This window comes from Anomaloglossus baeobatrachus, chromosome 11 (genome assembly GCF_048569485.1).
Source record: "Anomaloglossus baeobatrachus isolate aAnoBae1 chromosome 11, aAnoBae1.hap1, whole genome shotgun sequence".
In the NCBI taxonomy this organism is placed as follows: domain Eukaryota; kingdom Metazoa; phylum Chordata; class Amphibia; order Anura; family Aromobatidae; genus Anomaloglossus; species Anomaloglossus baeobatrachus.
Genome location: NC_134363.1, coordinates 169,810,965 through 169,837,850, shown reverse-complemented (window position 1 = coordinate 169,837,850; position 26,886 = coordinate 169,810,965). Strand labels below are relative to the sequence as shown.

Below are 26,886 nucleotides of genomic sequence, written 5' to 3'. Positions count from 1 at the left end.
ATTCTCACGACGGATGCCAGCCTTTCCGGCTGGGGAGCGTTATATCTCCACCACAGAGCACAGGGCACTTGGACTCCGTCTGAGTCAGCCCTTTCAATCAATGTGCTGGAAACCAGAGCTGTGCTTCTGGCTCTCCTAGCTTTTCACCACCTGTTGGCGGGCAGGCACATTCGAGTCCAGTCAGACAACGCGACAGCGGTTGCCTACATCAATCACCAAGGCGGGACACGCAGCCGCCTGGCAATGATGGAGGTACAACGCATCCTTCAATGGGCGGAGGACTCCAAGTCCACCATATCCGCAGTCCACATCCCAGGCGTGGAAAACTGGGAGGCAGATTATCTCAGCCGTCAATCCGTGGTCGGTGGCGAGTGGTCCCTGCACCCGGCAGTGTTTCAGTCAATCTGCCGCAAATGGGGCACTCCGGACGTGGACCTAATGGCATCCCGCCACAACAACAAGGTTCCGGTTTACGTGGCTCGCTCCTACGATCCTCAGGCCTTCGCCGCGGACGCTCTGGTTCAAGACTGGTCCCAGTTTCGTCTGTCCTACGTGTTTCCCCCTCTAGCTCTCTTGCCCAGAGTCCTGCGCAAGATCAGAATGGAGGGCCGTCGAGTCATCCTCATTGCACCGGACTGGCCCAGGCGAGCTTGGTATCCGGACCTGCTCCAACTGTCCGTAGAGATGCAGTGGCATCTTCCGGACCATCCAGACCTACTCTCGCAAGGTCCGTTTTTCCGCCCGAATTCTGTGGCCCTCAAATTGACGGCGTGGCTCTTGAGTCCTGGATTTTGACGGCTTCTGGTATTCCTCCTGAAGTCATCTCCACTATGACTCGGGCCCGTAAGTCTTCCTCCGCCAAGATCTATCACAGGACTTGGAAAATTTTCCTGTCCTGGTGTCGCTCTTCCGGCCATCCTCCTTGGCCATTCTCCTTGCCGACCTACAGTCAGGTCTGCAGCTAGGACTGTCCCTCAACTCTCTCAAGGGACAAGTCTCAGCTCTGTCAGTGCTGTTCCAGCGGCGTCTCGCCCGGCTGGCTCAGGTCCGCACCTTCATGCAGGACGCGTCTCACATCATTCCGCCTTATCGGCGTCCCTTGGATCCCTGGGACCTTAACTTGGTCCTCACGGTATTGCAGAAACCCCCTTTTGAGCCCCTTAGGGAGGTTTCTTTGTATCGTCTTTCTCAAAAAGTGGCCTTTCTAGTTGCCATAACTTCTCTCAGGAGAGTCTCTGATTTGGCTGCGCTCTCCTCGGAGTCACCTTTTTTGGTTTTTCACCAGGACAAGGTAGTTCTCCGTCCGACTCCGGACTTTCTTCATAAGGTGGTCTCTCCCTTCCACCTTAACCAGGACATTTCCTTGCCTTCCTTCTGTCCGGCCCCTGTTCATCGCTTTGAAAAAGCGCTGCATACTCTAGATCTGGTGCGTGCTCTCCGGATTTATGTGTCTCGCACCGCTGCGCTTAGGCGGTGCACCTCTCTTTTTGTGCTAACCACAGGGCGGCGCAAGGTTCTGCCTGCTTCTAAGCCGACCTTGGCCCGTTGGATTAGATCGACCATTTCGGACGCCTACCAGAGTACTCAGGTGCCTCCCCCGCTGGGGATCAAAGCACACTCGACCAGAGCTGTTGGTGCCTCTTGGGCTTTTAGGCACCAGGCTACGGCTCAACAAGTCTGGCAGGCTGCCACGTGGACTAGCCTGCATACCTTTTCGAAGCACTACCAAGTGCATGCTCATGCTTCGGCAGATGCGAGCTTGGGCAGACGCATCCTTCAGGCGGCTGTTGCCCACTTGTGAAGTTAGGCTCTGCCTACTTCTTAGTTTTTCTGTTTATTCCCACCCAGGGACTGCTTTGGAACATCCCATGGTCTGAGTCTCCCATAGGAACGATGAAGAAAAAGAGAATTTTGTTTACTTACCGTAAATTCTTTTTCTTATAGTTCCGTATTGGGAGACCCAGCTCCCTCCCTGTTGCCAATTTCTTGTTCCGCGTGTTATCACCGGCTGTTGTTGTGGACAGAGTCTCCGGTTGTTCCGGTTCTTGCTCTGTTCTACTTGTGGGTGGCTATTCTCCTTCAGCTTTTGCACTAAACTGGCTGGGACTGGCTCACCAGGGGGTGTATAAGCTCAGAGGGAGGAGCTACACTTTTAAGTGTAGTACTTTGTGTGTCCTCCGGAGGCAGAAGCTAAACACCCATGGTCTGGGTCTCCCAAAGGAACGATAAAGAAAAAGAATTTACGGTAAGTAAACAAAATTCTCTTTTTTGTTGCTCCAAAAAACGTTACATTCAGCGTTGCTCCCACACGATGGTCAGTCAGTCAGACTGATCCGTCACGCGGCGGATGCAACGCAGGGCCATCCGTCACAATCTGTTGCTAATAGTCTATGGGGAAAAAAACGGATTCCTGCAAAATATTTTGCAGGATACCGAAATTCCTCAAGGCGACGGAAGCAAAACAACGGAAGTGTGAACATGACCTTACATGGCCATCTCATGCTAAACATAACTGAGCTCTTCTGCCAGTCTGCTAGGTCACAATAGATCTGCCATGTGAGTGCCCTGAAGGGTCACATTTTGGGTGCATGTCATCACCCTATTGTAGTTAAAGGTTCATAGGAGAATCAGGGATTTATCCCATGAGCTGCATTTATCAGTGAAGGGAGCATTGCTCATGCATGTAACACCCCACCTTTACCCACGTGGAGGACATGGGGGTCTTGGTGATTATATATTTACTAGATGTACTACCCGGCTTCGCCCGGGTTAATAACTGCTGTTAACAAAATAGAATATATTAACAAAAATGTATTCTGCACACAAAAACCACAAAACAAATAGATATAAATGTAATTATAATGTCTGTCTCCCCCTCTGTATATATCTCTCTGTCTCTCTCTATCTCTTTGTCTGTCTGTCGCTTTCCCTGTCTGTCTCTGACTGTCTGTCTTTCTCCGTCTGTCTCAGTCTCTTTCCCTGTCTGTCTGTCTATCTATGTCTGTCTCTTTCCCTCTCTTTCCCTCTGTCTCTTTCCCTGTGTCTGTCTCTTTGTCTGTCTCTTACCCTGTCTCTCTTTCCCTCTCTTTCCCTGTCTGTCTGTTTCCCTGTGTCTGTCTCTGTCTCTTTGTCTGTCTCTTTACCTGTCTCTCTCGTTCCCTGTCTGTCTCTTTCCCTGTCAGTCTGTCTCTTTCCCTGTCAGTCTGTCTCTTTCCCTGTCAGTCTGTCTCTTTCCCTGTCAGTCTGTCTCTTTCCCTGTCAGTCTGTCTCTTTCCCTGTCAGTCTGTCCCTTTTTTCTGTGTCTGTCTTTGTGTCTGTCTCTTACCCTGTCTATGTCTGTTTCTTACCCTGTCTATGTCTGTCTCTTTCCCTGGCTGCATTGCGACACGCCAACATTCCATATAAGGGCGTGGCTGCGCATTCTTCTGAATTTCTGGCTGCACTGTGGCTCCCAGCTCCATTCGCTTTAATGGAGGCAGGTTTTTTGGTGAATAACTGTAAAGCGCGGGGATAAAATTTCCCCTCAAAACATAGCCTATGACGCTCTCGCGGTCCAGACGTGTGAGTGTGTAAAATATTGTGGCTGTAGCTGCGACGGTGCAGATGCCAATCCCGGACACACACACACACACACACACACACACACACACACACACACACACACACACACACACACACACACACACACACATACACACACATACACACACACACACACCTTTATAAATGTTGTTTTAGGTTTCATCCAGTACAAAGGCTTCCATTGTTCTCACACACACTCGCAGCTAAAACAGAAAATATGGCCGATATTACTATTAGGGGGCTCCAGTGCATCTGGAAATGGAGCGTGCAAATTTTTGCAGCAATATATTCTGGGAAACCCTCTGCAATATATATGTGCATTTTATGGCTTTATTGTCATAGCTGCAGCTAATTCCCAGTAGCAGTGATTGATGTCGGTCTCTCTGCCCGTTCCGTTCGTTTGTTTCAGACTTTGATGAGGTGGTGGAGTTTTTGGAGGAGGTAATCGAAGCCCTCCTGGCTGATGAGGAGGTGCAGTCCTTCAGCGAGGTTTTTCATCCAATATTTGACGTGATCCTGGAACGAGTCAAGGACCTGGATCTCTGCCAGATGTTGCTGTACACGTACCTGGATCTGCTCCTGTATTGCACACGACAGAAGGACATTGCAAAGGTGAGTCCCTTTACCGGTGATGTATTAAGTCCTGTCATACAGGTGTGTTCAGAAATGTCACCTTGGCGTAGCCCCCAATATGATGCCCCCCTGACATAAGCCACTGGTCCTTCCGAGGCCACCATCGACTTCACTATAGGCTTTCTTGTCTGTTGTTACATTTTGCAGGTTTTTGTGGCCTATATCCAACCTCAAGATCCAACGAATGGACACCAGTATCAAAAGACATTACTGGGGGAGATCCTTAGTATTTCCTGCCTCCTGCGTACCCCAGGAGTAGTAGAAAACCATGGCTACTTTGTGAACCCTTCCCGCTCCAGTCCACAGGAGATTAAAGTGCAAGAGGCCAATATACATCAGGTAAAGCAAGCCAAGGTGCATGGCCCGAAACCTAAAGGGGGGCTCCTCTGACACTGATCCATCATCTAATCACATGGTGGGGCATGCACATCACCGATTCTTTCTGGGAACCCCCAATATGGTGCCCAGATTTACCTTGTTCCATTTACTGTGCACATCACTATTACAATTATTAAGGGAACCTGTCAGGTGCAATATGCACCCAGGACCACGAGCAGTTCTGCTAATCCCTGCCTAACTGTCCCTGTATACACTAGCATAGATAAAGAGATCTTTACTAAAAGTATTTCTAAAGATCCTTTATGATATGCTAATGAGGGCAGGTACTAGTCACAAGGGTGTTAGTTCCCTTGGCTAGTCGGCCCCCTTAGCATGTAAACACATCCCTGTCGGCGTGCTAACATGCTAATGAATGTGCAGCGTCAGAGGCATGGTCACTCACCTCACCGTGGTCTGCTGCTATCACTGTTTTTCGGCTCAGTGCACGTGATGAGAAACCCTGGGCTTCCAGTAATGTGTACTATGAAGCCGGATGTACGCATCCCGGCATTAAGCTGGTATAATGTGCATGACCAGAAGTCCACGGACGTTCTGATCTTGCGCACTGAGCCGAAAACCAGCGGTGAGGTGAGATCGACCATGCCTCTGACGCTGCACATTCATTAGCATGTTAGCACACACACAGGAACTGAACTTCTGCTTTTCCCTCCATCTCCCAACCTTCCTAAACCTGACATCTCCCTCTCTGTGTGTGGCACAACGATAAGTCCTAGGCCGCAGGCCCGCTGTCTGGGGGTTATATCGTACTTGACACTGATCTCTCCTTCACCTCCCACATACAATCTCTTGCCCGCTCCTGCCGCTTGCACCTCAAGAACATCTCTAGAATCCGCCCCTTTCTCACAATGGAAACGACAAAACCCCTCACCGTGGCCCTGATCCATTCTCGCCTTGACTACTGTAACTCTCTATTAATTGGTCTCCCCCTAACTAGACTCTCTCCTCTACAGTCCATCCTTAATGCAGCAGCCAGGGTCACCTATCTGGCTATCCGCTACTCGGATGCCTCTGCTCTGTGCCAGTCATTGCACTGGCTGCCCATATATCACAGGATCCAATTCAAACTGCTTGTTCTCACCCACAAAGCTCTCCACAGTGCGGCACCCCAGTGCGGCACATCTCCACCCTCCTCTCTGTCTATCATCCCACCCGTTCTCTACGCTCTGCAAATGACTTTCGACTAACATCCACACTAATATGAACCTCCCACTCCCGAATCCAAGACTTCTTCCGAGCTGCACCAAACGCTCTACCCCAAGAAGTTAGGACAAATCACAACTTACTCAGCTTCAGACGCTCCCTAAAAACGCATCTTTTTAGGGCAGCCTATCACACTCCCTAGCCAAACTAATTTCACCTAATCCCTCTATAACTTCTCAGAACATAACTCCATGTCAAACTCCATGGCACCCAAATGCATCTCAAGGCTCTGGCCAACTGGTCCAGGAAGCCATTATCTATCCCCCATGAGATGGCTGGATTGTCATTGTAAATAAGCACTTGTACCTTGCCCCTCCCCCCATCTCATTGTAGATTGGAAGCTCTCACGAGCAGGGTTGCCATTTTTCGCTTTAAATATTGTATCTTCTATAACTGTTACTTGTTTGTATATGTTTATGTATATGATATGTATATGAGCCTCCTGAATTGTAAAGCGCTGCGGAATATGTTGGCGCTATAGAAATAAAGATTATTATTATTATTATTATTATTACAGGGGCGTGCTTACATTCTAAGGGGGCCTACTAGCCAAGGGAACTAACACCCTTGTGACTAGTCCCTGTGCTCATTAGCATATAATAAAGTAGGATTTTTGTGTACTCACCGTAAAATCTCTTTCTCTGAGTCTTCATTGGGGGACACAGGACCATGGGTTATGCTGCTGTCACTAGGAGATTGACACTAAGTAAACATAAAAAGTTAGCTGCTCCCTAGCAGTATACACCCCGAGCCGGAGGCGGGCTCAGATCAGTTTGGTGCACAAGCAGTAGGAGGAGTACCAGAATCACCATACATAAAACAAAGTTATAACTAAAATAATGCAGCCGTGCAAACAAGAGGTCTATGAACATAAGACCGCTGAAAATGGCAGGCAAATGCAATTAAACAACCAAAAAACCAAGCAGGGTGGGTGCTGTGTCCCCCAATGAAGACTCAGAGAAAGAGATTTTACGGTGAGTACACAAAAATCCTACTTTCTTCGGCGCTCCATTGGGAGACCCAGACGATTGGGTGTATAGCACTGCCTCCGGAGGCCACACAAAGCATTACACTAAAAAGTGTAAGGCCCCTCCCCTTCTGGCTATACACCCCCAGTGGGATCACTGGCTCACCAGTTTTCTGCTTTGTGCGAAGGAGGTCAGACATCCACGCATAGCTCCACTGTTTTTAGTCAGCAGCAGCTGCTGACTATGTCGGATGGAAGAACAGTGGGCCCATATGGGGCCCCCAGCATGCTCCCTTCTCACCGCACTTTTGTCGGGTGTTTGTTAAGGTTGAGGTACCCATTGCGGGTACGGAGGCTGGAGCCCACATGCTGTTTTCCTTCCCCATCCCCCCTCAGGGCTCTGGGTGAAGTGGGATCTTACAGGTCTCCAGGCACTGAGACCGGGCTCCATCCACAGACCCAGAGAACCTGCTGGATATGGAGCTGAGTATCGTCAGGGACAGGGCCCTGCTACATTAAGGTACTCTGTGTCCCCGTACACATCGCGCACACACACACCAGCATTGCTGGGAGTGCTAGTGCGCCGGGGACAACAGCGCGGAGCGCTCGTGCTATTATTCACGGCAGCTTTGCTGTGTGAATTTATGTATTGGGAACTGCCGCGCCGGGCCGCTGCTAGGTGTTTTTACACTGTGGCGCGGCTGGGACTTGTGGTGCGCCGGGGACTCCGCGCTGGCCGTGCACATAGGACGGCCGCGCTTATTACTCGAGTCCCCGGCTTTGCGGCCTAGTTTTCGTTTCGTTCCCGCCCCCAGCCCTGCCAGTCAGGGGAGAGGCGGGACGCTGTACAGAAAGTCAGCGCCGAGGGCTGGAGTCTGCTTTGCATTCTCCAGCCCCCTTCACTGGACACAGTGGGACGCCGGTTTCCCGCTCTTGGCTGGGGCACGCCCACGGCCCGCCCCTCGTCACACGAGCTGGAGAAGGACGCCGGCAGCCATTCCTGCAGTCCGAGCTGGCAGCCAGTCACAGGACTCTGGCGACCACACACCCGCCTATAGGCGGGCGGTAAGCAGCACCTGAAGTGCTGACCCCACTAAATACCGTTGTGTCCATTTGTATTTTATGCTTACACTGCACTGTAGGTCGCTATTTTTGGCTATATGCCCTCTTAGATGGCGAGACAACAGCAGCAAAAAAGCAAGGGTGCTAAAGCACAGGCTTTCTATGCTGCTTGTATTGCATGTGCTGAAGTGTTCATTTGTACTTATGCTTGTATGCTATACATTGCACTGTACGGTCGCTATTCTTGGCTATATTCTCCTAGAATGGCTAGACTACAGCAGCAAAAAAGCAAAGGTGCTAAGGCACAGTTTTTTCTAGGCTGCTTGTATTGCATGTGCTGAAGTGTTCATTTGTACTTATGCTTGTATGCTATACATTGCACTGTACGGTCGCTATTCTTGGCGATATTCTCCTAGATGGCTAGTCTACAGCAGCAAAAAAGCAAGGGTGCCAAGGCACAGGCTTTCTAAGCTGCTCATATTGCATGTGCTGAAGTGCTCATTTGTACTTTATGCTTGTATGCTATACATTGCACTGTACGGTCGCTATTCTTCGCTATATGGTCCTAGATGGCTAGACTACAGCAGCAAAAAAGCAAAGGTGCTAAGGCACAGGCTTTCTAAGCTGCTCATATTGCATGTGCTGAAGTGCTCATTTGTACTTTATGCTTGTATGCTATACATTGCACTGTGCGGTCGCTATTCTCGGCTATATGCTCCTGGATGGCTAGACTACAGCATCAAAAAAGCAACACAGGCTTTCTATGCTGCTTTTACTGCATGTGATACTGTTCCACCGGCAGGTTCCACTGACCCCCGTTGTGTACAATACTCCCCTGTAGCACTTGGTCAGCCGGGGTCTCTACTAGAGGTGGCCAAAGGAACCACCTGTGAACCCTGTCCATGGACAGGGACGGTGTTGCAGTTTCGGCTGATAGATTGTCATGGGATAGTGACTTGCAGTCCAGACAGGCCATGGGCAATCTTGATCATTGCTCCCTGGCCACCCTCATTTGGAACAAAATCAGTGCTCCGGGGGGGTCCCGGGCATTCCAGGGTGAAGGCTCTGACACGGACGACAGTCCCAGACAGCCTAAGCGAGCTCGCTGGGAGCGGCACTCGGCCTCATCACTAGTCAGGGTCACAGCAGAGGACTCTCTGTATGATGAGGCAGACGTAGCTGATCAGGACTTTGATCCTGACACCGCTCTCAATCCGGATACACCGGATGGTGACGCCATGGTGACTGATCTTATAGCGTCCAGCAATGGCATGTTGGATATCTCTCCCCCAGCTCCTTCAGTGGAGGAGTCAGCTTCCCAGCAGGAGAAATCCCTTTTCAGTATCTCAAGCGTACATTGAGTACTTTTCTGGCCACGCTGACTTCAGAGAAGCAGTGCAGAATCACCACGCTTACCAGATAAGCGTTTCTCCAAATGTATTAAGGATACATGTTATCCCTTTCCTCCTGACGTGGTCAGGCGCTGGACCCAGGGTCCAAAGGTGGATCCCCCAATCTCCAGGCTTGCGGCTAGATCCATAGTTGCAGTGGAGATGGGACTTCACTTAAAGATGCCATTGACAGACAGATGGACCTCTGGTTGAAATCTGTCTATGAAGCTATCGGCGTGTCGGTTGCTCCGGCATTCGCAGCCGTATGGGCACTCTAAGCTATGTCAGCTGGTCTTGCGCAGCTGGTCTTGAGCACAGGTACATCTGTGCCGCAGGTAGCGTCCTTATCCTCGCAATGTCTGCATTGCGACTTACCCTATTAATGCTGTCCGAGAGAGACAGTCGAGGTTTCGGTCCTTCCCAGGCTCGGGCAGGTCCAAATTGTCCTAGTCCAAAAGGGCTCAAAAGGCTCAGAGGGGCTCAGATTCCAGGCGGGCTCAATCACGCCCAAGGAAGGCAGCCAGAGGAACCGCTTCCAAGGCGGTCTCCTCATGACTTTAAGCTCTCTCTCTCCGCATCCGCGGTTGGTGGCAGACTCTCTCGCCTTGGCGACATTTAGCTGCCACAGGTCACAGACCGGTGGGTGAGAGACATTGTGTCTCACGTGTACAGGATAGAGTTCTGTTCTCGGCCTCCGGCTCGATTCTTCAGAACTTCCCCACCTACCCACCGAGCCGATGCTCTTCTGCAGGCAGAAGGAGTGGTAATTCCTGTTCCTCTTCAGGAACAAGACACGGTTTTTCCTCCAATCTGATTGTGGGGGACCTAAAACTGCTCAACAAGCACGTGAAGGCCAGGCGGTTCCGGATGGAATCCCTCCGCTCCGTCATTGCCTCAATGTCTCAAGGAGATTTCCTAGCATCAATAGACACAGGATGCTTATCTCCACGTGCCGATTGCTCCAGAGCACCAACGTTTGCTACGTTTCGTTATTGAAGACGAGCATCTTCAGTTCGTAACCCTGCCCTTCGGTCTGGCGACAGCCCTACGGGTTTTCACCAAGTTCAGGGCAGCAGTGGGAGCAGTCCTGCACTCTCAGGGTCACTCGGTGATCCTTCCTTGGACGGTCGACTGGTCAAGGCACCCTCTCAAGAGGCATGCCAACACAGCCTGAGCGTAGCGCTGGAGACTCTCCAGAGTTTCGGGTGGATCATCATCTTCTCAAGGTTAAATCTGGCACCGACCCAATCGCTGACATATCTGGGCATGGAGTGTCACGCTCCCTCAGCGATAGTGAAGCTTCCGCTGGACACGTTCACTACAGACGGGGGTGCAGTCTCTCCTTCATGGCCAGTCACACCCCTTAACACGACTCATGCAGAGGCAGTCACTTTCGCGCAGTTTCATCTGCGTCCACTCCAATGCGGCATTCTTTGCCAATGGGATGGGAAGTCGACGTCCCTAGAAGGAACGTCCCCCTTCTCAGACGGTCAAGGACTCTCTTCAGAGGAGTCCATCCTTCAAATCAATGTGCTGGAAATCTGGGCAGTGTATCTTGCCCTGCAAGCCTTCCAGCCGTGGCTGGAAAGCACACACATCCGAATTCAGTCGGACAACTCCACAGCGGTGGCATACATCTACCACCAAGGCGGAACACGCAGTCGGCAAGCCTCCCAGGAAGTCCGGCGGAGTCTGATGGGGGTGGAAGACAGAGCATCCACCATATCCGCAGTTCACATCCCGGGCGCAGAAAACTGGGAAGCAGACTTCCTCAGTTGCCAGGGTATGGACGCAGGGGAAGGGTATCTTCACCCGGACGGTTTTCAGGAAATCTGTCAACGCTGGGGGATGCTGAACGTCGACCTAATAGCGTCTCGGCACAACAACAAGGTTCCGATTTTCATGGCGCGGTATCACGATCAAAGAGCTCTGGCGGCAGACGCCTTAGTTCAGGTTTGGTCGCAGTTCCAGCTACCTATGTGTTTCCCCCTCTGACACTGCTGCCCAGAGGGCTACGCAACATCAGGTCCGTTTGCCGCCGCGCCATCCTCATCGCCACAGACTGGCCGAGGAGGTCGTAGTCCCCGGATCTGTGGCATCTCACGGTCTGCCAACCGTGGGCACTACCAAGCCCGGCCAGACTTACTGTCCCAAGGGCCGTTTTTTCCATCTGAATTCTACGGCCCTGAACCTGACGGTATGGCCTTTGAGTCCTGAATCCTAGCGTCTTCAGGATTATCTCAGGACGTCATTGCCACCATGAGACAGACTAGAAAACCGACGTCTGCCAAGATCTACCACAGGATGTGGAGGATATTTTTCTCTTAATGCTCGGCTCAGGGAGTGTCTCCCTGCCCATTTGCATTCCCTACTTTTCCTTCCTTCCTGCAATCTGGTTTGGAAAAAGGTTGTCACTCGGCCCCCTCAAAGGACAAGTCTCAGCGCTATCTGTATTCTTCAGAAGCGCCTAGCACCACTTCTTCAGGTACACACGTTCCTGCAGAAGGTTTGTCACATTGTCCCTCTGTACAAACGGCCGTTGGACCCATGGGATCTGAACAGGGTACTAATTGCTCTCCAGAAGCCGCCCTTCGAGCCTCTGAGAGATGTTTCACTCTCTCGACTTTCCCAGAAAGAGGCCTTTCTGGTAGCGGTCACGTCTCTTAGGAGAGTGTCCGAGCTAGCAGCGCTGTCATCCAAAAGCTTCCTTCCTGGTGTTTCACCAAGGCAAGGCAGTGCTGCGCCCGATTCCGGAGTTCTCCCTAAGGTGGTATCCCCCTTTCATCTCAATCAGGATATCTCCTTACCTTCCTTTTGCTTCATCCATTTCATCGATATGAAATGGATTTGCATTTGTTGGTTCTGGTGAGAGCACTCAGAATCTACATTTCCCGCACGGCGCCTCTGCGCCGCTCGGATGCACTCTCTGTGCTTGTCGCTAATCAGCGTAAAGAGTCGCAGGCTTCCAAATCCACCCTGGCTCGATGGATCAAGGAACCAATTCTTGAAGCCTACTGTTCTGCTGGGCTTCCGGTTCCATCAGGGCTGAAAGCCCATTTTACCAGAGCCGTGGGTGCGCCCTAGGCATTACGGCACCAGGCTACGGCTCAGCAGGTGTGCCAGGCAGCTACCTGGTCGAGTCTGCACACTTTCACCAAGCATTGTCAGGTGCATACCTACGCTTAGGCGGATGCCAGCTTAGGTAGAAGAGTCCTGCAGGCGGCGGTTGCCTCCTTGTAGGGAAGGGCTGTCTTTGCAGCTCTAACATGAGGTATCTCTTTACCCACCCAGGGACTGCTTTTGGACGTCCCAATCGTCTGGGTCTCCCAATGGAGCGCCGAAGAAGAAGGGAATTTTGTTACTTACCGTAAATTCCTTTTCTTCTAGCTCCTATTGGGAGACCCAGCACCCGCCCTGTTGTCCTTCGGGATTTTTGGTTGTTTTTCGGGTACACATGTTGTTCATGTTGAATGGTTTTCAGTTCTCCGATGTTACTTCGGAGTGAATTTGTTTAAACCAGTTCTTGGCTTTCCTCCTTCTTGCTTTTGCACTAAAACTGGTGAGCCAGTGATCCCACTGGGGGTGTATAGCCAGAAGGGGAGGGGCCTTACACTTTTTAGTGTAATGCTTTGTGTGGCCTCCGGAGGCAGTACTATACACCCAATCGTCTGGGTCTCCCAATAGGAGCTAGAAGAAAAGGAATTTACGGTAAGTAACAAAATTCCCTTCTTCTCTATCGTTTCATTGGGGGACACAGGACCATGGGACGTCCAAAAGCAGTCCCTGGGTGGGAATACAGAAGCACCGCAGATAGGAAGAAAACAACGACCTCCCTCGGCGGGCTTGTACTATAATTGAATGCTGTCACCCTATTACAGGTGTGCAACTGCTGCCTGCAAGGCCTTTCTTCCAAAACTAGCATCTGCTGATGCTTGGGTGTGAACATGGTAGAACCTAGTAAAGGTATGCAGGCTGGACCAGGTGGCGGCCTTGCAGACCTGGTCGGCCGACGCCTGATGCCTAATCGCCCAAGAGGCTCCCACTGCTCGGGTAGAGTGCGCCCTTACCCCCCGCGGCGGAGACTTGTCACGAATCCGATAGGCCTCAGATATGGCAGAACGGATCCATCTGGCAATTGTGGCTTTGGATGCCGATTCACCCTTCTTGGGACCAGAAGGAAGGACAAACAGACCATCCGACTTACAGAACGGCGTGGTTCTGGAGACATAAATTCTAAGGGCGCGCACCAGGTCCAGGGTGTGCAAGGACCTTTCCAAGCTGTGAGAGGGACCAGGACGGAAGGACAATTTCTTCGTTTAGATGGAACGGGGAGACCACCTTTGGGAGAAAGGATGGATCTGGCCGGCGAACCGCTTTGTCCTGGTGAAAAATCAAAAAGGGGGCACGACAAGAGAGTGCTGCCAGCTCTGACGTCCTTCGAATAGAAGTGATGGCAATGAGGAACACCACCTTCCAAGACAGGTGAGAAAGGGAAGAATCCCGCAAGGGCTCGAAGGGGGGACCCTGAAGCGACCCTAGGACTAGATTAAGGTCCCACGGTTCTAGAGGCCGACGATACGGCGGGGCCAGGTGGGCCACTCCCTGGATGAAGGTCTTAACTTGTGGACGAGAGGCCAGTGGCTTCTGGAACAGGATTGACAAAGCCGATACCTGGCCCTTTAGTGTTGCGAGCGAGAGACCCGCATCTAGGCCTGACTGCAAGAATGCCAATAGGTAAGGAAGGGAGAAGGCGAGAGGAGAAGAAATGCTGTGCTCTTCACACCACCTGAAGAAGACCTTCCACGTGTGGTAGTATATTCTTGATGAAGATGGCTTCCTGGTCCTAATCATTGTTTGTATCACTCTTGAAGAAAAACCAGCCTGAGCTAGAACCCAGGATTCAATGGCCAGGCCGTCAAATTTAGGACCTTTGAGTTCTGATGGAAAAGAGGTCCCTGCTGCAGGAGATCTGGACGGTCTGGAAGACGCCACGGAGCGTCTGAGAGGAGCTGAGTGAGTTCCGCGAACCGTGCTCGCCTGGGCCAGTCCGGAGCCACTAGGATGACTGGTATTCCTTCTGCCTTGATCTTCTTGAGGACCCTCGGGATCAGAGGGAGCGGAGGGAAGATGTACGGGAGACTGAACTGGCTCCATGACAGGGTGAGGGCGTCGACTCCTAAAGCCAAGCGGTCGCGGCACCGCGCTACGAATTGCGGAACCTGACAGTTGAACCGGGAGGCCATTAGGTCCACATCCGGAACTCCCCATCTGTCGCAGATCTGGTTGAAGACTTCCCGTTTGAGGGACCATTCTCCGGAGGCGAGGCCTTCCCTGCTGAAGAAGTCCGCCGCCCAATTGTCCACGCCTGGGATGTGTACCGCTGAGATCAGGGAGTGATGACACTCAGCCCAGTGCAAAATCTTCCTGACTTCTCGCATCGCCCCGACACTTCTTGTGCCGCCTTGGTGGTTGATGTACGCCACCGCCGTCGCATTGTCCGACTGGATCCTGACCGGGCAACCCTGTACTAGGTGCCGAAACTGCTGCAAGGCTAGCCGGATGGCTCTTATCTCCAGAATGTTGATCGGGAGACAGCTCTCCCGCGGTGTCCATCGGCCTTGCGCTGTGTGATGCCGAAACACTGCCCCCCAGCCCTGGAGACTGGCGTCGGTGGTCACTATCTTCCAGTGGAGCGGGAGGAATGACCTTCCTGACGCGAGGTTGCGTTGATTGATCCACCAACGGAGGGAGTGGCGGGTCTCCGGCGAAAGATGAAACCTGCGGTCCAGAGAAAAGGGAGATCTGTCCCACTTCTTCAGCAAGGCCAGCTGGAGGGGCCGGAGGTGGAACTGTGCAAAGGGTACCGCTTCCATCGCCGCCACCATACGACCAAGGACTCGCATGCCGAACCTGATGGAAACTTGGCGCTGACGCCGGAGAGCGCGGAGGCCTCGTTGCAGGGAGGACATCTTCTCCTGTGTGAGGAAAACTCGCCCTTAGGTGGTATCGAATACCATGCCTAAAAAGGTGATCCGTCGGGCCGGGGTCAGAGAGGACTTCTTCCGATTGATCAGCCACCCTAACCGTGAAAGGGTGTCGATTGTGACCTGAACCCCAAGACGACAGTCTTTGAAAGAAGAACCTTTGATCAACATATCGTCCAAGTACGGGATGACCATAACACCCCTGGAATGTAGGACGGACATGGCAGCCGCCATGATCTTCGTAAAGACTCTGGGGGCAGATGCGAGGCCGAAAGGAAGAGCCGTGAACTGGAAGTGATCTTCCGCTATCGCAAAGCGGAGGAACTGTTGGTGAGAGGTGGTTATAGGGACGTGAAGTTAGGCGTCTTGAATATCCAGCGATGCCAGGAATTCGCCGACCTCCATGGACGCGATCACGGACCGGAGTGACTCCATTCGAAATGGCCGAGGCCTCACCGACCTGTTTAGAAGCTTTAGGTCGAGGACGGGGCGGACAGAGCCGTCCTTCTTGGGGACCACGAAAAGATTGGAATAGAACCCCTTGAAACGTTCTGCGGGAGGGACTGGTACCACGACTCCGGCTTGGAGGAGGGAGTCTATGGAGTGAAAGAACGCACGAGCCCGCGCGGGAGACTCGGGAGGGCGAGATAGGAAAAAAATGTCTCGGTGGCTTTGACTCGAATTCTATTTTGTAGCCTGAGGTGATGATCTCTCTGACCCAGGCATCGGCGGTCAGGGGGATCCACACATGCTGGAAACGAGACAGACGCCCTCCCACGAGTCTGGCGCTGTTGCGCGCCGACCGCGAGTCACTTGGAGGAGCGTCGGCGGTAACCGGAAGAGGATTTCGTGGACTGGCGTGGACGTGAACGCCAGGCGGGATTGGTCTTGAATGACGGTGTCCTCCTGTCTCTCGGCGGAGAGCGGCTTTTTCGCGGCTGGGGGGTGGAGTTGAAGCAGCGAAAGGGCCGGAAACGAGCGGTGGGGCGCCGATTCTGGAAGCGCTTGGGGCGCAATTGGGGGAGAGATGTACTCTTTCCTCCCGTCGCATCGGAGATCAACTGGTCCAGCTTATCTCCGAAAAGACGTTCCCCTAGGAAGGGCAGGGAAGTCAGTGACTTCTTAGAGGCCGCATCCGCATTCCAGGACTGGAGCCAGAGGGCTCGACGGATGGCCACATTGTTGCTGGCGGCCTGGGCCGCGCAATTGGCAGATGCCAGGGCTGCATTGAGCAGGTACTCACCCGCGAGGGAAATCTGCGAGGCGATGATGACCAGGTCCGGATTGGCAGGAATGGCGCGGAGTCCGCAGCGTAGCGTGTCCGCCCAGGACATCAGTGCCTTCGCAACCCAAACCGAGGCAAATGCCGGTGAGAGGGATGTGCCCACTGCCTCGAAGGCGGAACGGGCCAACCTGTCAATAGTACGGTCCGTGAGGTCCGTGAGAGACGTACCGGTAGTGAGTGGAAGGACTGTGTGAGAAGACAGGTGGGAGATTGGGGGGTCGACCACAGGGGAAAGCCTGCCCAATCCTTTCGAAGACCCTCAGGAAAGGGATAATGCAAATCAATGGACTTACCGCTGGTAAATACCTTGTCCGGCTGTTGCCTGTGGCTGCGCAGTAACTCAGCGAATTCTGGATGTCCGCTGAATGCACTTTGGGCCCGCTTCATCCGCTTAAACGAGACCTGGGTGCTCTGGGAGGAGACGGGGTCCACCTGTACCTTTAAGGGTCTGGTTTACTGCTTCTATCAGGCTATTCACCATACGCCGAATATCAGCCGCCTGCTCTGAGTCCTGCAGGGGTGCTGCATCGGAATCATCATCGGACTGGTCAGAAGTCTCCCTGGAGGAATGATGGTCTGGACCTGGGGATGAAGGTGAAACCTGGGAAGAGGCTGAAGGCGAGACCTGGCGGGTCCGCTTCTGAGCAGCCGAGGAGGTCCCTGCGACGGGGCTCACCTGTTCTGGAGGCGATTGCGTCAGGTCTGCGGGAGTCTGGGCGAGCGACGGCAGCAGGCGCAGTGCTTGCGCGATGGTCCGAGAAGCCTCAGAGAGGGAATCTACGGACTGGGACAGGGATGCTAGCCAGTCGGGGAGGGGGGGGGGGCGGGACGCAGGGCCCTGTAGCATCTGGCGCTGTGGCGTCTGCGGTATCAGAAGCGTCGGCCGAGGGGGCCTGCGGAGGCTGCGAGTCTGACGAACAGACGGAGCATAGTGGGGCGTCCTGGCCTTGGGTAAATTTGGTCTTGCAGGAGGAGCATGCAAAAAATAAGGCAAAGGGGGCCTGCTTGGGTCGGGTGGACTTAGCATTAGGCATGGTGAAAAAAGTACTCTCCCTGGTGGCTGCTAGGAAGGAGACAGGAGAGGGTTAACTCGTCCCTAAACTCAGAGAACGCTACCTAGTGAGGGCTACTCCTTAGGAGCAGGGCTTACCCAGGTCCTGTGTGCTGCCCACCAGTCCAGAAGAGGGAGTCCAGGAGTGAGCTGGCCAGAGAGAGGGAGAACGACGGCGCACTGCAGCCTCAGGGGACCAGAGACAGGCTAAAATGGCGAGGGGACACTGGAGGAGGAGCAGCGTTCAGGCGCGAAAAACCGGAGGATCCACAGCCCCCACCACAAGCCAGGAGGCTGAGCGGTGGGAGGAGACTGGGCCAGACGACCGGCGGCCAATAGCGCTGCAGCGGGGGCGTGGCTAGGACCCAGGAGCGACTAGGCCGAGATCAGGGCCTAAATTTTGGAGAGGGCCGGGGGAAAGGTGCAGGAGAGGTCGGTCCTACCTGTTCTCGGCGGCGCCGGCCCAGCGACGGATGCGGTGCAGGCGGGGCGCCCTGCCCCTGCCTGTGTACAGTGCTCTCGTCCAGGAAGACTGAGGACTCCGGGGGAGAGCGTGCTGAGGCAGGGAAGTGGACATCATGATGGGGGTAGCAGCCCCCCTTCAGGAGAAGGCAGCGTGAAAGGGCCCCATCGGATTACAAACGCTGCGGAGGTTCCATCCCTGCTGTATGCCCCTGTACGCCCTTTGGGGTGATACCGCAGGGCGAATCAGGGTTGCCCACGACAACCTGCCCACACGCGCAACCCCTGGAGTGGTACCACGGGGATGGACGGGGGAGAGGGCCCGAAATCTCAAGCCCCTGCGACCCTGGGGAGTGGTACCCACAGGGCTGCGGAGGATGACTGAAGAGAATACCTGCAGAGAAAAAGAAGACAGGTATGAGAGCGATGAGCGGCGCCGAAATAAAGGAATAAAGCGCAAAAACACAAACGGCTGAGGGGGGCCGAGACGGCCCACATCAGCCTCCTACGACACTAAGCTAAAAACTGATCTGAGCCCGCCTCCGGCTCGGGGTGTATACTGCTGGGGAGGAGCTAACTTTTTATGTTTACTTAGTGTCAGCCTCCTAGTGACAGCAGCATAACCCATGGTCCTGTGTCCCCCAATGAAACGATAGAGAAAGGATCTTTAGAAATACTTTTCTTTGTCGCTCCATTGGGCCGGCGCGGTAGTCCCCGGCGCACTAACAGACCCAGCGTGCGCAGTGTATATGGTACCAGCGCTCCATGCGCGGTCCCTACGGGGACATAGAGTACCTCACAGCGCGGCCTGCGTGGCGGTCCCCGGCGCACTAACACACCCAGCAGTGCTGCGGTGGAAATGGCACCAGCGCTCCATGCGCGGTCCCCACGGGGACACAGAGTACCTCTCCGTAGCAGGGCCATGTCCCTGACGATACTCGGCTCCTGTCCAGCAGATCCCAGGGGCTGCGGATGGAGCACGGCCTCAGTGCCTGGAGACCGATAGGATCCCACTTCACCCAGAGCCCTGTAAGGGATGGGGAAGGAAAACAGCATGTGGCTCCTGCCTGTGTACCCGCAATGGGTACCTCAACCTTAACAGCACCGCCGACCAGAGTGGGGTGAGAAGGGAGCATGCTGGGGGCCCTGTTATGGGCCCTCTTTTCTTCCATCCGACATAGTCAGCAGCTGCTGCTGACTAAGATGTGGAGCAATGCGTGCATGTGTGCCTCCTTCGCACAAAGCATAAAAACTGAGGAGCCCGTGATGCACGGGGGGTGTATAGGCAGAATGGGAGGGGCTTTACACTTTTAAGTAATACTTTGTGTGGCCTCCGGAGGCAGAAGCTATACACCCAATTGTCTGGGTCTCCCAATTGGAGCTAGAAGAAAAGGAATTTACGGTAAGTAAACAAAATTCCCTTCTTTCTAAAGATCTCTTGATCTATGCTACTAGATGCAGGGATGGTTAGGCAGGGATTAGCAATATGTACACAGAACTGCTCGTGGCTCTGGCTGCATATTGGACCTGACCTGATATCCTTTTTTTTTTTTCTTGTTTTAGTTCATGGCTCAGTTTCACGAGAAAATTTACCAAATTCTGAAGAACCTTCTCCAGTTATCTCCAGACACCAAGCATCTGATCTTGTCCTGGCTGGGGAACTGTCTACACGCCAACGCAGGTCGGGCTAAAATCTGGGCCAACCAAGTTCCAGAAATCTTCCTGCAGACGTACGCCTCGGACAGCTTCTTTCTGAACCTGGGGGCAGCCCTGCTGCGGCTGTGCCAGCCTTTCTGCAAGCCAAAGTCCGCCCGCCTCTTGACGTTCAATCCCACGTACTGCGCTCTTCGAGAGATTAACGAAGAAGAGCGAAGGAGTCGGAACATACACATGAAGGGTAAGCAGAATCCTCACTGAACCCATACATACATTTACACTGTATTAACCCCCAGCGTACAAACTATCTCTCTCTAATGCCACCTATAGCTGATGGCTACCCTGTAAGTCAACTTGACAGCTGCCTCCAATAGTTAGTGTTAGCAAAATACCGTATTTTCCGGTTTGTAGGATGCACTTTTCCCCCCCCCCCAAAAAATAGGGGTTCGTCTTACAAACCGCATATTGCTTACTGGGGCGGCAGTGGTGGGGCAGGGTCGGTGATTGGGAGGGTGTGTCACTGCAGTGGAGCAGCTCAGGAGGGTCAGTGTTCGGCATTTGAGGGTCGGAGATACTGCGGGCTCGTGGGATGTCGCGGCGGTGGGCATCATTGAATCACCAGCGGTTGAAGGGATGGACTTCCAAAAAATGGCTGCGGAGTCCAATCTGCGCACGCGCTGCCTCTGCGGACATTTTCTTGAAGTCCATTACGTCAGCGGCCGATGATTCAATGGAGCCCGCAGTCCGCCGGCAGATCAATGGCGCCCGCCACCACAACAACCCACGAGCCCGCAATATCGCCGACCATCCGCTGCCGCACAATGACCCTCTTGAGCTGCGACACCCCTCCTCCGAGCCCGCAGCATCGCCACCCTGCCTCCTGTGACCTTCCTGAGCCGCTCCCCTTGGTGAGCTCATATAAGAGGCACTAGGATTATAAGATGGACCCTCATTTTAAGGGTAACATTTTTTTTTTTTTCCTATTTTGGGGTGCGTCTTATAAAATGGACAAATATGGTTGTTGGTTTAGTACCCAAATATCTAACTTGCTTGACTTTCCCTATTCAAAGGATAGGTGATAAGTTGGGGATTGTTGGGGGTCCGACTGCTGGTGCCTCAGTTGATCCCAAGAACAAGGCTCTGAAATGCTGAGCACTGAACCTGGTTATATCGGCCAGTCCTACAGAGCGAATGGACCAGTGTCATACGTGTGCGGCCTCCGCTCCATTCTTACTGGACTTGTCGGAATCCTCATTCTCAGGATTTATGGAGGTCGGATCCCACCACTCCGCTAGTTATCACAAATCCACTAGATCAGTGATAACCTTTAATAATGGGGATAAGTCTTTACTCATATGCATCTGACTGCGGACAGTATCTTTTTGCTAATAGCCCCCCCCACCCCCCCACCCCTGTCCATGCGATGCAGGGATCATTGGGTCTTTTTTGTATCCATACTTCACTCTGATTAAAGGGAACCTGTCACCAGTTTTTGGCCTTTTAAACCAAATCCAGCACCTCAGGTTGCGCCTGTGCTGTATTCTGTAAAGTTGCATATTACCCCCTGCCCCCCCCCTCATTGTAGACCCCACAAATACCTTTTATAAGATCCCCACCCCACCCTGTATGTAAATTGTCCGATGGGCGTCCTAATCTGCGCCTCCTGTCGCTCCTTTTGCCATTTTCCTTTGCCTCAGATGCCTCCTACACCTCGGACGCCATCCACATAGGCGGGCAAAATCTTGCACCCGCGCAGACGTATTCCCCGCTCGCGCAGGCGCACTTTGCCCTGCCCTAATGTGTGCAGAGCAGAAAACATAAGTGCGCCTGCGCGAACCGGCGAGTTCTCTGCATAGGTGTGAGATTTTGCTTGGCAGTGTGGATCACGTCACCTGCATCATCCACATCGCAGGGTAAAATCTCACTGGTTCACGCAAGCGCACCTGTTTTCGGCTCTCCTCGCAACAGGGCATAACAAAGTGCACCTGTGTTAGCTGGGAATATGGAGATTTTGCTCGCCTACAAGGCGTCATCCACGTCAATCAGCACAGTAGAAGGAGGGACAGGAGGCGCAGATTAGGACGCCCATCGGACCGGACAATTTACATACAGGGCGAGAGTTTATAAATGTATTTGTGGGGTCTACAGGGGTGATCAAGGGGTAACGTGCACCTTTATAGCATGCAGCATAGGCGCTGTGTAAGGTGCTACTTTTTGTTTCGTTGGCCAAAATCTGGTGACAGGTTCCCTTTAAATAAGTAGGGACCCCTGTATTAAAACTGAGATCTCATAAGCCCCCCCTTACCTGACATACTGGATTCGTTGTAACCTAACTCTCCTTCCTATTTCCCATCCACCAGGTATAGTTGTATAGTTGAACCCTGCTTTTAGCGATTTTCCTGAATTTTCTTCTTTCTTCGGCGCTCCATTGGGAGACCCAGACAATTGGGTGTATAGCTACTGCCTCCGGAGGCCACACAAAGTATTACACTAAAAAGTGTAAGGCCCCTCCCCTTCTGCATATACACCCCCCGTGGGATCACGGGCTGCTTCAGTTTTCATGCTTTGTGCGAAGGAGGTCAGACATCCACGCATAGCTCCACTGTTTTTAGTCAGCAGCAGCTGCTGACTATGTCGGTTGGAAGAAAAGTGGGCCCATATGGGGCCCCCAGCATGCTCCCTTCTCACCCCACTTTTGTCGGCGGTGTTTGTTAAGGTTGAGGTACCCATTGCGGGTACGGAGGCTGGAGCCCACATGCTGTTTTCCTTCCCCATCCCCCCTCGGGGCTCTGGGTGAAGTGGGATCTTACCGGTCTCCAGGCACTGAGACCGAGCTCCATCCACAGACCCGGAGAACCTGCTGGATATGGAGCTGGGTATCGTCAGGGACAGGGCCCTGCTACATTAAGGTACTCTGTGTCCCCGTACACATCGCGCACACACACACCAGCATTGCTGGGAGTGCTAGTGCGCCGGGGACAACAGCGCGGAGCGCTTGTGCTATTATTCACTGCAGCTTAGCTGAGTGAATTTATGTGTTAGAAACTGCCGCGCCGGCCGCTGCGGGGTGTTTTACACTGTGGCGCGGCTGGGACTTGTGGTGCGCCGGGGACTTCCGCGCTGGCCGTGCACATAGGACAGCCGCGCTTATTACTCGAGTCCCCGGCTTTGCGGCCTAGTTTTCGCTTCGTTCCCGCCCCCAGCCCTGCCAGTCAGGGGAGGGGCGGGACGCTATACAGAAAGTCAGCGCCGAGAGCTGGAGTCTGCTTTGCATTCTCCAGCCCCCTTCACTGGACACAGTGGGACGCCAGTTTCCCGCTCTTGTCTGGGGCACGCCCACGGCCCGCCCCTCTTCACAAGACGCCGGCAGCCATTCCTGCACGCAGTCTGGGCTGGAGAAGGGAGACAAGCTCTGGGCAACCAGTCACAGGATTCGGGCGACCACACACCCGCCTTTGTGCGGGCGGTAAGCAGCACCTGAAGTGCTGACCCCACTAATGCCATTTGTACTTTATGCCTAGATGGCTAGACTACAGCAGCAAAAAGCAAGGGTGCTAAGGCACAGGCTTTCTAGGCTGCTTGTATTGCATGTGCTGAAGTGTTCATTTGTACTTTATGCTGGTATGCTATACACTGCACTGTACGGTCGCTATCCCTGGCTATATACTCCTAGATGGCTGGACAACAGCAGCAAAAAAGCAAGGGTGCTAAGGCACAGGCTTTCTATGCTGCTTGTACTGCATGTGCTGAAGTGTTCATTTGTACTTTCTGCTTGTATGCTATACATTGCACTGTACGGTCGCTATTCTTGGCTATATGCTTCTAGATGGCTAGACAACAGCAGCAAAAAAGAAAGGGTGCCAAGGCACAGGCTTTCTATGCTGCTTGTACTGCACGTGATACTGTTCCACACGGCAGGTTCCACTGTCCCCATTGTGTGCAATGCTCCCCTGTAGCACTTGGTCAGCCGGGGTCTCTGCTAGAGGTGGCCAAAGGAACCACCTGTGAACCCTGTCCAGGGACAGGGACGGAGTTGCAGTTTCGGCTGATAGATTGTCTGTGACTGTGACTAACATCTTAGAGACTTTGCAGTCCAGACGGACCATGGGCAATGTTGATACGCCCTCATTTGGAACAAATCAGTGCTCCGGGGGGGTCCCATGCATCCCAGGGCGCAGGCTCTGACACGGACGACAGTCCCAGACAGTCTAAGCGAGCTCGCTGGGAGCGGCACTCGGCTTCATCACTGGTTAGGGTCCCAGCGGGACTCTCTGTATGATGAGGCAGACGTAGCTGATCAGGACTCTGATCCTGAGACCGCTCTCAATCCGGATACTCCGGATGGTGACGCCATAGTGAATGATCTCCTAGCGTCCATCAAGGGAATGTTGGATATTTCTCCCTCAGCTCCTCCGGTGGAGGAGTCAGCTTCACAGCAGGAGAAATCCCTTTTCAGTATCTCAAGCGTATTTTGAGTACTTTTCTGGCCACTCTGACTTCAGAGAAGCAATCCGGAAACGCCACACTTATCCAGATAAGCGTTCTCCAATCGTATTAAGGATACACGTTATCCTTTTTTCTCCCTGACGTGGTCAAGCGCTGGACCCAGTGTCCAAAGGTGGATTCCCCTATCTCCAGGCTTGCGGCTAGATCCATAGTTGCAGTGGAAGATGGGACTTCACTTAAAGATGCCATTGACAGACAGATGGTCCTCTGGTTGAACTCTGTCTATGAAGCTATCGGCGTGTCGGTTGCTCCGGCATTCGCAGCCGTATGGGCATTCCAAGCTATTTCAGCTGGTCTTGCGCACGTGGACACTGTCACATGTACATCTGTGCCGCAGATGGCGTCCTTAACCTCGCAATGTCTGCATTGCGACTTACGCTATTAATGCTGTCCTGCACTACGAGCCGTACGTCAGTGGCGTCCGCCGACTCCGTGGTTTTACGCAGAGCCTTGTGGTTGAGGGAATGGAAAGCAGATTCTGCTTCCAAAAAAGTGCTTAACCAGTTTGCCATTATCTGGTGACAGACTGTTTGGTGAGCGATTGGATGAAATCATTAAACAGTCCAAGGGTAAGGACTCTTCCTTACACCAGCCCAGATCAAACAACACAACAGAGGAAGGGACAGTCGAGGTTTCGGTCCTTCCCAGGCTCGGGCAGGTCCCAATTGTCCTCGTCCAAAAGGACTCAAAAGGCTCAGAGAGGCGCAGATTCCTGACAGGCTCAATCACGCCCAAGGAAGGCAGCCGGAGGAACCGCTACCAAGGCGGTTTCCTCATGACGTTCAGCCCTCTCTCCGCATCCGCGGTCGGTGGCAGACTCTCCCGCTTTAGCGACATTTAGCTGCCACAGGTCAAAGTCCGGTGGGTGAGAGACATTTTGTCTCACGTGTACAGGATAGAGTTCTGTTCTCGTCCTCCGACTAGATCTTCAGAACTTCCTCACCTCCCGACCGAGCCGATGCTCTTCTGCAGGCAGAAGGAGTGGTAATCCCTGTTCCTCCTCAGGAACAAGATACGGTTTTTACTCCAATCTGGTTGTGGTACCAAAAGACGACGGCCTTTTCCGTTCCGTTTTGGACCTAAACCTGCTCAACAAGCACGTGAAAACCAGGCGGTTCCGGATGGAATCCCTCCGCTCCGTCATTGCCTCAATGTCTCAAGGAGATTTCCTAGCGTCAATAGACATCAGGATGCTTATCTCCACGTGCCGATTGCTCCAGAGCACCGGTGTTGGCTACGTTTCGTTATTGAAGACGAGCATCTTCAGTTCGTAGCCCTGCCCTTCGGTCTGGCGACAGCCCCACGGCTTTTCACCAAGTTCATGGCAGCAGTGGGAGTAGTCCTGCACTCTCAGGGTCACTCTGTGATCCCTTACTTGGACGATCTACTTGTCAAGGCACCCTCTCAAGAGGCATGCCAACACAGCCTGAACGTGGCGCTGGAGACTCTCCAGAGTTTCGGGTGGATCATAAACTTTTCAAAGTTAAATCTGACACCGACCCAATCGCTGACATATCTTGGCATGGAGCTTCACACTCTCTCAGCGATAGTGCAGCTCCCGCTGAACATACAGCGTTCACTACAGACGGGGGTGCAGTCTCTCCTTCAAGGCCAGTCACACCCCTTAAGACGCCTCATGCAGAGGCAGTCCCTTTCGCGCAGTTTCATCTGCGTCCACTTCTATAGGACATTCTTCGCCAATGGGATGGGAAGTCGACGTCCCTAGACAGGAACGTACCCCTTTCTCAGACGGGCAAGGACTCTCTTCAGAGGAGTCCACCCTTCAGATCAATGTTCTGGAAATCTGGGCAGGGTATCTTGTCCTGCAAACCTTCCAGCAGAGGCTGGAAGGCAAACAGATCCGAATTCAGTCGGACAACTTCGCAGCGGTGGCATACATCAACCACCAAGGCGGAACACGCAGTCGGCAAGCCTCCCAGGAAGTCCGGCGGATTCTGATGTGGGTGGAAGACAGAGCATACACCATATCCGCAGTTCACATCCCGGGCGTAGAAAACTGGGAAGCAGACTTCCTCAGTCGCCAGGGCATGGACGCAGGGGAATGGTCTCTGCACCCGGACGGGTTTCAAGAAATCTGTAGCCGCTGAGGGAGGCCGGACGTCGACCTACTGGCGTCTCGGCACAACAACAAGGGCCCGATTTTCATGGCGCGGTCTCACGATCAAAGAGCTCTGGCGGCAGACGCCCTAGTGCAAGATTGCTCGCAGTTTCGGCTCCCTTATGTGTTTCCACCTCTGGCACTCTTGCCCAGAGTGCTACGCAAGATCAGCTCCGATTGCCGCCGCGCCATCCTCGTCGCCCCAGACTGGCCGAGGAGGTCGTGGTACCTGCATCTGTGGCATCTCACGGTCGGCCGACCGTGGGCACTACCAGACCGGCCAGACTTACTGTCCCAAGGGCCGTTTTTTCCATCTGAATTCTACAGCCCTGAACCTGACTGTGTGGCCATTGAGTCCTGGATCCTAGCGTCTTCAGGATTATCTCAAGACGTCATTGTCACCATGAGACGGGCTAGGAAGCCGACGTCTGCCAAGATCTACCACAAGACGTGGAAGATATTCTTATCTTAGTGCTCTGCTCAGGGAGTGTCTCCCTGGACATTGGCATTGCCTACTTCTTCAGCGCTCTATTGGGAGACCCAGACGATTGGGGTATAGCTACTGCCCTCCGGAGGCCACACAAAGCAC

At 53.3% G+C, this 26,886-nt stretch overlaps 1 protein-coding gene across 3 annotated transcripts in view; it reads left to right on the top strand.

The window, feature by feature from the left end:
• The window catches only part of UBE4A (ubiquitination factor E4A), a 103,974-nt gene that overhangs the window by 17,405 nt on the left and 59,683 nt on the right, over positions 1 to 26,886 (top strand). For all 3 annotated transcript variants that reach the window (XM_075328754.1, XM_075328755.1, XM_075328756.1), the window contains exons 7-9: positions 3,992 to 4,194; positions 4,363 to 4,554; positions 19,580 to 19,913. In XM_075328754.1, coding sequence (XP_075184869.1) covers positions 3,992 to 4,194; positions 4,363 to 4,554; positions 19,580 to 19,913 — 729 coding nt within the window. The remainder of the gene's footprint in view (positions 1 to 3,991; positions 4,195 to 4,362; positions 4,555 to 19,579; positions 19,914 to 26,886) is intronic.